This window comes from Vigna unguiculata, chromosome 10, assembly GCF_004118075.2.
Source record: "Vigna unguiculata cultivar IT97K-499-35 chromosome 10, ASM411807v1, whole genome shotgun sequence".
NCBI classification, from domain to species: Eukaryota; Viridiplantae; Streptophyta; class Magnoliopsida; order Fabales; family Fabaceae; genus Vigna; species Vigna unguiculata.
In genome coordinates this window covers 25,361,278-25,373,517 of record NC_040288.1, presented here as the reverse complement: position 1 = coordinate 25,373,517, position 12,240 = coordinate 25,361,278, and the positions used below count along the sequence as shown (strand labels likewise).

At 37.4% G+C, this 12,240-nt stretch overlaps 1 protein-coding gene across 1 annotated transcript; it reads right to left on the bottom strand.

The window, feature by feature from the left end:
* Positions 1–2,055: 2,055 nt before the first annotated feature.
* LOC114165448 (probable protein phosphatase 2C 34) lies at positions 2,056–11,160 on the bottom strand. The gene is given in 7 exon segments (XM_028050070.1): positions 2,056–2,521; positions 6,029–6,051; positions 9,325–9,519; positions 9,755–9,978; positions 10,190–10,307; positions 10,406–10,744; positions 11,005–11,160. Coding segments are annotated over 7 exon segments (1,521 nt in total).
* Between the last annotated feature and the right edge of the window lie 1,080 nt (positions 11,161–12,240).

Sequence of the window (12,240 nt, the reverse complement as noted above, 5' to 3'; positions counted from 1 at the left end):
TGGCATAACCACATATTCATAGTGGTCGTATCGTGATTTGAATGCTGTCTTTTGCACATCCTCCGGCCGCACTAGAATCTGGCAGTATCCCGACCTCAAGTCGATTTTAGAGAACACCCCTGCACCCTTCAACTGGTCTAGTAAGTCATCGATCCTTGGCAGAGGATATTTATTTTTAATAGTCAGCTTATTTAGCTGCCTATAATCCACACATAGTCGCGAGCTCCTGTCCTTCTTCACTAACAAAACTGGAGCTCCCCAAGGTGACGCGCTCGGCCGAATAAATTGCTTCTCCAATAGTTCCTCAATTTGCTTCTTGAGGTCTGCAAGCTCAGCCGGTGCCATTCTGTATGGAGCCATAGACACTGGACCTGCACCTGGAATTAAATCAATGGTGAAGTCGATGTCTCTACTGGGCGGCAATCCTGACACTTCATCTGGAAAGACATCCGCATATTTGTTAGCCACCGGTATAGATTGGATCACCTCCGCAGCACTTTTCTTCTCTGGCTTGGCCACCACCATAAAACACATGGCCCCATCTTGTAGTGCTTTCATAGCTTCCCGAGTTGATATTAATTCCAACCCTTCATGTTCTGGGAATACCAAATTGCGCCGTCCACAATCAATTATGATGTGATTGTTAGACAACCAGTCCATCCCCAATATCACATCCAGTCCCTCCAAGGGCAAGCACACCAAGTTCACCTTGTATCTGTGACCTGCCACCACCATTGAACACCCAACACAGACTGAATTCGTTGCTACCTGGCCCGAGGAAGGAGTTGAAACAAGCAACTCACACCCCAAGTCACGTGTCACCAGACTCAATCGCCCCACACAAGCATTAGAGATAAAAGAATGGGTTGCACCAGAATCAAATAAAACTAATACATCATGCCCCATAAGTAAACAAGGTTGTAATATCAAGTTACCTGACTGAGTAGCCTCAGTAGATGTCATAGAAAAAACCTCCCTGCCGCCCTAGCTCGTTCTGCTGGCGAGGCTGCTGCTGGTTTCTTCGCACCAGGACTTTTCTTCTCAGGGCAATTGTTTGCAAAATGACCCGGTTTGTCGCATATGAAGCACTTGCGACGGTCACCGGATCCCCCTACACCACCAGTCAACTGTGGGCAATTTCTCTTCAAATGGGGTCCACCACACCGATAGCAAGTGGGACCCTAAGACGTTTGGGGTCGGCTGTACGGCTTCTTCATTTGTCGCGCCTATACAACATTCCTCTGATGTCTACTCACAACTGGGCCAGGGCCCTTCTCCAAATGCTCGACACTCTTGGCCTGTTCCACCAAGACGGGAAATCTCCTCTCTCGTAAGTAGGGATGGCAATTAGGGCCTGGCCCGCGGGCCCGCATAAAAAACGCGGGGCGGGCCAGGATAGTGAACCCGCAGGCCCGCGCGGGCTCGACCCGCATAGGCCCGCGGCCCGCAAGCCCGCATAAAATTAAAAAAAAAGAAAAAAACTTGCACTTGTGTATATTAATTACTTCTTTTATGGACTCTTGCATTAACATTTCAAATTCTTGTATAACTGGAAAAGACAAGTATTATGTAATTCTTAATGTGCTAAAATTTAAAGAATACATTGTGTATGTCATAGTATGAATATGATGAAAATGTTGAATTATCAATTTATCATCTAATTCCCCAAAGTCTTTACTTAATTTTGTGAACTTCTTAAAGTTTCCCAATTTTTAAACATTGAAAGTTTTATCATAAAAAAAAAAAAAAAAATTTTAAAAAAAAGGCGGGCCGGCCTGCGGGCCCACGGGCCAACCTTTATGCGGGGCGGGCCAGAGTATGCGGCCCGCATAAAATGTGCGAGGCGGGGCGGGCCGGCCCGCGGTGTGCGGGCCTTATGCGGGGCGGGCCTAAACGGAGCGGGCCGGCCCGCATTGCCACCCCTACTCGTAAGGGAGTCACCACCTTTTTAAGCTCATGTTTGAGTCCTCGCTCAAACTTCTGACATCTCCATTCTTCAGTAATGTTCTGCGAGTCGCCAGATGCTCAAACCTGTTTACGCACTGTCATATCTCCCTACTGTAGTGCGAGGAACTTTGCCTCCCGGTCCTGTCTGGCTGTGTCGGGGAAATATTTCTCCAGGAACTGCGTCCTGAAGCTAGTCAACTCCACCTGTTCATCTCGGGTCTGCATCTGTTGTTGCATTCCCGTCCACCAATACTCCACGTCGTCGTTCAGCAGATAAGTGGCGAAAAGTAACTTCTGCTCATCAGGGCAATTCATCACTTTAAAAATCTTCTCACACTTGCGGAGCCAAGCATCCGCTTCATCCGAAGAGGCCTTGCCATTGAACTCCGCTGGTTTGTGGTGCAAGAAGTCCTCCACAGTTGGCACTCTGACAGGTGCAATGGCTGTCCTAAGCTGCGCTGTCACCGGTGTTTGCATTGCATCCACCATCCGATGAATGGCCTCCGCGATGTCATCAGCACCACTATTCCTCCTCCTCCTGTTAGCAGCATAGCATGGATACGCCACATTACAACTGTTAAAACCAATTCACTTAGTTAAACAAAACCACTAAAATCTTACTTACATGCAACTAAATCACACACAATCAAACGGTAAGCTCACTTCAAAAAAGCCCCAAAATATTTTTAAAATATTTTCAAAACATTTGCTTTGATACCAATTGTAACATCTCTAAGGAATATTACTAATATTTAATAAATAAATACAAAAATAAAATAAAGACTGCATTTAATATAAAACCATTTCCCAAAACATGGGAAATTTAAAACGGTATACAATGTAATAAATACCAGGGTCCATAATAATAAAACCGAAATAAAATTCAAATGGCTCCCACAAGGTTACAGTATTATCTCAAAACCAAAATATATAACATATATACAAAAATTCCCAGATATCCCTCGCTCCGAGTCTAGGCATCTCCTGGCCCACTTGTCAAATCATCTGCTCCCGGATAACGAATCATCCGATCATCGCCACACAGACACAGAAAGGGTGAGCTATGCACAATAAATAAACAAAATACATGAATTAAATATGCCACCCATCCCAAAATAACATAATTAAATATCTCATTATCAAAGTACCCAACCATGACCTCATAGTACTTCATGAGTCATATGCATGAACTAGGTCTTGGGACTTCACTGTGCTCCCACGAAACTAACTCATTCGTGGTCCAACCCTATGAGCCTATCCCGCTCATAGTCCTGCCCTACAGACTCCTCGCCTGTAGTAAAAACATTCAAGCCTCATAACTTGGATCCTGGCACGCACGCAATCACCATACTATGGACTCCTCGCCCAATAGTAGCCAACGGGAACATAACCGTTCCTTGCTCATCGTGCGCCCGACACATGTAATCACCATACTAAGGACTCGTCCCCCATTAGTAGCCGACGAGAACTCAACCAGTTCCATGCCCATCATGTGTCAAACCACCAAGCACATCCCAAATCCCTATTGGACTTAGTCCTTCAAGCTCAAACACCACACCACATGCATATACATCCTATACCTAGGATAAAGTAGCCAAATCACACACACAAGCACACATAAACATGGAACTTCGCATAAACTCGCTTAAGCCAAGGACTCTCGCCCAAGCTAAGCCCTCAGTCTCGCTTAGGCTAGTCCCCTTCGCCTGAGCGAGCTTAAAACATTGGCTTCTCCACTTTACCTCGCTTAGACGAGATCCTCTCGCCTAGGCGAGGTCATATCTCGCCCAAAACTCACAATTCTTCCTCGCCTGAGCTACAATGCAAGTAACACATCACAATTCGTCACGATATCTCGCTTAGGCGAGACCTTCTCGCCTGAGCGAGACCCTGGTTCGCTCAAAGCCACACAACTCCTCGCCTGATCGAGAATTCGTGCTCAACATGCCCAAGCTTCATCGCGACCTCGCTTAGGCGAGGCACTCTCGCCTAAGCGAGAATGTCTGTCGCTCAACTTGAAAGCCCTCGCCTACGCGAGATGTTCGCGTATTAGTGTCCCTGCTAATCTCGCCTAGGCGAGACTGGCTCGCCTAGGCAAGAAATGCAGACCCCAATTCAATTTACACACGACACATTGGCAACCATGCCCAATTCGACACTCCAATCGTACCAGTTCAGTTTACACATATTTCAACAACACATATGCATAATTTAGACTACATTTGGTTCCCAAAACGCCAAGTACACACAGTTACATCATATTCAGTGCATAATTCCATTATATTCATACATTTGGGTCAAAAATTCCAATACAACAGCACCAAACCCATAACCCCCAAAACCCCTCATGTGCATCACAAATTTCAGGCCATAGTCTCATCAAAATAGTGCCATTACATACAATCAATACCAAATCTCGAGTTCAGCTCCCCTAACCTGTGATTTTGGAATGAAATTGGGAAGAAGATAATTCCTTATTCCAATATGTTGCTTCAGCCCTTTTGCACACCCAAACCCTCCTCTCCTTCTCTCAATTCGTGCTCCTCTCCAAAAGCCAAATTAACAACTCCAGAAACCCTCCTACTCTCCTAAATTTTGGCTTTTATAGGTGCCTTAATAATGGGTTTAAAACTAAAACGAAAAATGGGCTTAATTATGTTTTAAAATTTCCTATTCATTGTTAACTATGATTTTTCAGCCCTTTGGCTGCCCGTCCCTGATTTTTACCTTTGCCCTTTCAACTCCACTCCAAGGTAGAATTAGCAAAAATATAGCCTACTTTATGCCCAACAAGGTTTGAACCCTTAACCACTTAGTCACCATTCAAGTGCATAACCAATTCAACCAAGTCATGTTAGTGATACCTTTCAATCATGATAGGCTTACAATACCAATTCCATACTAATTCATATTACTAAAAATCAATAATAAAACAACAACACATAATTGGCATACATAGGACTCAAACCCAAGTCCTCTCACACAAACCAAAGTACTCTCAACCACTTGAGCTAGTACTTTTCCACGTCACATTACACAATAATTAATGCCATAAGGCGCTTTCTACCCGCATTTATTAATTTATTAATTATTTAATTAATTAATTTTCACGGGTCTTACACAAGTCTTTTAACCTGTTAAAACCCATTTTAACAAATTAAAGGAGACACACTAAGGCTAACAAAACATCTAACCTATGTCATATAGCCTACCAACATGATATAACACCAAAACATTACATTTAACATATTATTTCAAGATTTAATACACTAGAAACATAATCTTCAAGTGGATCTTTGGTCAATCTTCATCAAACACATGTGATCTTCATGTACACGGCTTTATCAATTCTTTGATTCAAGCTTGCTTGTGCTAATAGTAAACACATTAGAAATTGTCTTACCAGGTTTAGAGGACGATTGGAGAGCTACTCACTTCGATTTCAAACAATCCAACCTAGGATTTCAGAAATAGGAATTTTCAACCAACAAAGAACAAATGAGGGTCAATGTAACAACAATACAAAACAGCGTAAAGAAAACTCACTCCAAACAACTTCTATTTCTTGCTCCAATGTGCAAATGAACTCTGATTTGGGAGAGAGCACGTCACAAACGCGAGCGAGAAAGTGTACGATGCGAATGCGAGTGAGAAAGTGTACGATGCAAACGTGAGCGAAAGAGTATGGTGCAAACGTGAGCGAGAGAGATGATCACGAAGATGTTAGTAGCAATTAATATAAGTATGAAGAACGAGAAAGGCTTTTCAAATTATAGTTTCTTAATAATTTTTTATTTAAAATCCATATGTAAATTCTGTACAAAAGGTATGTCTTTATTTACATATGAATTTTACATAGAAGAAAAAAAACTAGATTGTTATTACATACAGAAAAAATTCGTATGTAACGAAATTTTACATACAAACGAAAAATTGTATGTAAAATTTGTACATAAAACTTAATTTATCTACAGATTTTAATCCGTATGTAATTATTCGTAGATAATTTTCTTTTAGTGTAATTTGTACATAAAACTTAATTTATCTGGTTTTGGGTAAGTAATCATAGTTGATTACTTACCCAAAACCAGGGGATCTAAGACCCTTCATATCAGCAAAAGAGCAGAAAAAATTTTAAAAATAAAAATAAAAGGATTGTGTGTTCCCAATTCTCTTCAATAACAATGCCAATGGTTCCACCTTGCTTTGCTTGGATTAACACTTCAAGTAGTGAGATGATAATATTTCCATTGTTCAGAGCTCATTGGATTTGGTCAGATGAAATCTAGTGAGAGAGGATAGTTTGCATATGATTCAAAGTTCTAACATTGTACACAAAATGTGAACCCTACCAGTAAAAGCATTAATTACGCATGCACTTGTTTGTGTTTTCAACCCATGTTCTCTTTGGATTTCGCAAGATTCATCAGCACATGAGTATAATGATGATGGGTATTGTGCTACTACTACGGGATGATAGTGAGTTTCATGATGATGGCTCACGTTGGGAGCTTTACTACCCTCTCAAACCCCAATTGGCAGTTGGGCACGCCCGCTCCCACTCATCTAATAACATCCAATTAAAACAATAATCTCCCAAACAAAAATTCAACGCCATAAAAGCATGTTTGGTATAGTGGTGCTGGGAAGCAGCTAGCTGACCCACTCCATTATGAACGACAACCCGATCCCTCCCTTAACTTCACCACTAGTAGAACTTCTAGCCCTTTCAATTCCTTCCGACAAAACCCAGAATCGTTACCAATTTATTTGTTCCTAATTAACATAGGGAAAGAGATAGAGGAAGACAAAGATCGATAAGAAGTAAATGTAGGTTTGAAATGGTGATTTAAGCCAAGAAGGAGGCGGGCATGGGGGATTGAATTGGCTATTTAAAACTTTTTCGAAAGCATAAAACTCTTTTCAATTGAATCAAATAGACTGTAAAATTAGAATGTAAAAGTGTTAGACCAATACACTTTCAATCGGTCAAAAAATAAAACGGTAGATTAATTTGTTCTTAAGCTATAAAACAGTCAATTAAAATGACAAATCAATTAGCTAAAATACTAGGAATTTATGTAGAATGCAAAATCCATAGATTTAACTCAAACAATAATCTTTTACATACAAAACTTGTTCCAACCAATATTTCTAACAATTATATAGTCTCAAATTACATAAGAACGCATTAAAACACAACAAATAGTGGATTACTTCATTTTTTTGAGTTTTTAAAGTGATTCAAAGTGAGTAAGATGAGGGAAAGATAATTGCACAATTGTTTTTATATTGGTTCACTCAATCACAAAGCTACATCTAGTTTACCAAGACAACCTAGGCCTGGTTTCCACTATATTCAAAAGTTTTACAAATCAAACTCCAAGATTAGACTTTTGAACAAAAAACCTCACAAGATTTTTGACTCACACAATAATCTAGACAACTACCTTGCAAGAATCACACTTACAGACTTAAAATCACATCATGCAAAATAGCCAGAGGCACAAGAACATTCAAACCTGATGGTGGCTCTCCCTAGCCAACCACACATGTGTTCTTCAAGCTACTCAGAAGCCAAAATGCCTCCAAGATCAACCAAGATCTTCAAACTTCACGATGTAACTGTGTATTGGAGAGAGAGTTTTTTCTAGAGAAGAATGACAAGATTTTGCGCTCAAAAACTCAGAAACTTTTCTCTACTCTCGAAAGCACAACATATATAGTCTGGTTTAAGTGAAATCAGTCGATCGAATTTTTCGTACAGTTAGTTGATTTCACTTGACTTAAGTGAAATAAGTCGATTGAAAAATAATTCAACTGACTGAATGCATTCATACCAGAAACTATATATTGCAAGTCTTTTAACCTGTTAAAACCCATTTTAAAAGATTAAAAGAGACACACTAAGGCTAACAAGACATCTAACCTATGTCGTATAGCCTACTAACATGATATAACACTAAAAAATTACATTTAACATATTATTTAAATATTTAATACACTAGAAACATAATCTTCAAGTGGATCTTGGTCAATCTTCATCAAACACATGTGATTTTTATGTACATGGTTTTATCAATTCTTTGCTTTAAGCTTGCTTGTGCCAATAGTGAACACATTAGAAATTGTCTTACCTGGTGTAGAGGACGATTGGAGAGCTACTCACTTCGATTTCAAACAATCCAACCGAGGGTTTCAGAAACAAGAATTTTCAACCAACAAAGACAAAGGAGGGTCAATGTAGCAACAATACAAAACAACGTAAAAGAAAACTCACTCCAAACTTTGATTTCTCGCTCCAATGTGCAAATGAACTCTGATTTGGGAGAGAGCACGTCACAAACGCGAGCGAGAAAGTGTACAATGCGAATGCGAGCAAGAAAGTGTACAATGCGAATATGAGCGAGAGAGTGTGATGCGAACGTAAGCGAGAGAGATGTTAGTAGCGAAGATTACCACGAAAATGATCCCAAAAATGATAAGGGAAGATAAGCTTTTCAATAGATGACATAGCAAATAATAGAAGCCATAGAGAAAAAGATTCCATGAAGAACGAGAAAGGCTTTTCAAATTATGTTTTCTTAATAATTTTTTATTTAAAATCCTTATGTAAATTCTGTATGAAATGTATGTCTTTATTTACATATGAATTTTGCATACAAGAAAAAAAACTAGTTTCTTATTACATACAGAAAAAATTCGTATGTAACAAAATTCTACATACAAAAGAAAAATTGTATGTAAAATTCGTATGAAAAACTTAATTTATCTATAGATTGAAATATGTATGTAATTATTTGTAGATAATTTTGATTTTTTTTTAGTGTTTAATTATAGTCCATGCCCATTGTTACTATATTTTAGTTAGTATGTATAGAATCCCAAAATCCTTACTATTCTAGTGTCAGACAGGGAAGAGTTAAAAGTAGGTCTGCATAGTTCCTCATTGGACCTGTTTGTACCCAAGCCAGAAAAAAAGTGTTACAATTCATTAATTCTTCTTATTAGGTTGATAAAAGGAAAGTGTTGCAACACATAAAATCACACCAGAATTGAAGGCTGAAATAAGTGCTTTCTTCTGTGCTTATTTCCAAACAAAACCTTCTGGCTATACTATTGTTAGTCCCCCCTTAACATTATACATTTTTTATTTGTTCAGTTCTTGCTGATTAGTGATCAGCTTCTACCTCCCTTAAGGTACTGAGATTTATTGCTATCTATGATTCAAAATTGAATCTAGATAACCCTACAAGAGCTTCACATTTTTCCTTTTGATTTAAAAATACTCTTAGCATTTACACTTTGTCATATCCAATATTTACATGTCTAGATTATGACCAATGGTGTTAAAGGGATGTTAATGTTCCCACTCACATCGGATCAGGATTGAATCAGAACAGTCTAATCCTTCAAGAAAAGGCATATAGCTGTGCAATCATCAACCGTCAAAACACACGTGCGTCTCCAAGCTTGAACTGCGTGGTTCACTAACAATTTGGCTGCCATGGACCTTTTCGGTGCTGAAGCAACTATGTTTATTACTTCACTGTTAGTTAGCACATCCCATACCTGTAACAAAGAAAATTTAGTCCTTTTTTATGGAGATGAAGTTGAGGAAATAATGAGTTGTTTTGTATTGTTTAAAAGCTCTATCAGGAGAATGACAAATGTATTATTTTTTCAGAATATGCCGAACCAAACATGGATCTGTGGAAACTGTTTTTTTCAATTCATTTTCCCTTGATTATTTCTTTTCTTGCACTATTTGATCAAATGTTCGAGATCTTGATATGAAAATGCTTACCCCATCAGAGGCCAAAACCACAAACTCATCCTGCTTGGTAAGTTTTCTGTATGATAGATCCGGGACTGATATGAGACCATAATCTTTTAGGCAGAAATTTCCGAAGGCTCTTGCCATAGCTAGACCAGGACGATCCCCGTTTGACCTCCATATTCTATTTACACTTGGATCTTGTTTTGTAGAAAAAATTCTACCTCCACAATTAAATATTCTTAAAGCTTCACCTGAGGGACATTGAAGAAGGAAACCAAGTTAGACGTAAGAACATTTGGAAGAGCGTCTTATCAAAATAAGTTTTACAATCAAGTTATCAATAAGCTCTCATTTGATTTGATAAGTTCTTAATGAATAAGCGTTTAACTAAACTATTTAACCAAAACCAAGATGGTTTTAAGATTAGGAAACTGAGATTAAACAGTTAATAATATGACCTACTTGGAATATCTGGGGTCAAGTCAACAGTAAGTTGAACAGGAACAAGATTGTTGTCATCTGCTCTTCTGCAAAGAACTGCACGAGAATCCCCCAAGTTTCCAATTATTAATTCGTCTTCCTGAAATTTAAAGGAGAAAGAATGTGGTCAATTATAACATTCTTGAGAAAGCAAAATTGTGAAGGAGGTAATGCAATTGTGAAAAGTGATGATTCTACCTGTTTGATAACAGTTACAGCAGTGCTACCGCCACGAAATCCTTTAGTGTCTATGTTTTTTGCAAGGTCTTCATCCATTTCACTGAAGCATCTCATGAAGCTTCCCTCCCATGAAGAAAAGGACATGTTTTGGTTATCCTCAGCATAGACATTACTATGACTAATTACGTCTGTTTCATTAGTATCATTGTCTTTGATGGCCTTTTGTTGTGACTGCTTGATTGATGCTGAGAGTTTTAAGGGTAATTTGTCACGTATAGAATTTGAAAACTTGTGTCCCAGAGGACCATGACCATCAAACACCCCACAAAAGATCATGTCCTTCTTTCCACTGAAGTCCTGATAACGTATCATATTAAACATTAATCCAAGCCATGAATTCATTCACTAAGAACAACTATGCTTTTATTAATAAATCATATGTGGAGAACTCAATGATTGATAACCATGATATGCTAATTTTATATGTGGAATTTCACCTTCTAAAACGTAATTTCCAATCTTAAGGACTCCGAAGAAAACAATTCGAGGAAGATTTATTGAAAGGAAAATAGAAAATGAAGCCAAAATTGCATACACATATACATCAAGAATCTTACCTTCCACACAGTCAATGCATCTTGGTTAACTCCTTTTGAACCCTTTTTACTGTACATTGATATAAACTCAGAGGACCCTCTTAACATGATACGCTCCCCACCATGTTCACATTCCACCTCATGTACTGAAACCTGGCTGCAGCAACACCCTCCCATAATGATATCTCAAATGCACAATAACAATTGCCACAGATTGCATTCAAGGAAGGTTCTTTTTTGTTTTCTTTGGAACAAAGGATGATTAAACCTTGAATTCGGATGAAAAAAAATTGTTGCTGTTTTGTCTTTTATTCGTATTAGTTCAGTCTGTTAATTTTGTGTTTAGTTTTCACAATGAACTTAATTTGGATTATAGGTTGAGTACTTGAACTGGCTCGATTCTAATTTCGATCAATTTCATCTTTATCTGTCCATTGTATTGTCTTTATTTGTGGATATAGTATAGAATTGGAAACTAATTTGACAACTCCGTTTTAGTTGTTTTGTGAGTAAGGTTGAAAATCATCCCGACGGATATGTGCGTAATGAACAAGAAACTGTCTTCTCTCTTTTACTAGTTACTATAGTAAATGAACACCTATGATGCATAAATTGCTTTATAGAGAAGAAAATATTTCTTTAACTTTTTTGTTATTATAGTATATGAAATAATATTTGTACCAAATTTAATAATATTTTTTACAGGAATCGTGCTCATTTTTTTTTTTTTACAAAAAGTAAATATTTATAATTATTAATTCAATTCAAACTATATATTCCTTAGTTTATAATATTTTCAAAAAATCAATATTTAAGAAGTTAGTTATATAAATTTTTAAACGCTTAAAATTAGTTGGAATAAACTTAACTATTTATTTTTAATTACTTTAACCCAAAAATATTTTTTATTTTTTTTCTAATTTTTACGAAAAGGGTTTACTAAGGTATTTATTCGTTTCCGTCTGAAATATAGTATAAATGAATTATATTATACTGAAATGCATATACTGCATTTTTCTAAATAATTTATATTATTTTAATAAATAAGCTAACATGATTTTTATAAACGTGATAAACGTAAAATAATTTATATTATTTTAATAACATAATAAACGTAAAATATTAATTAATTTTTTATAGACAATTTTAAATACAGACTTTTCCATCTAAATCATATATTAATAAACGTAAACTTGTATTTGTATACTAAAATGATAAATTAATAATAAAATAAATAATATAGCTTCAGATTATTGT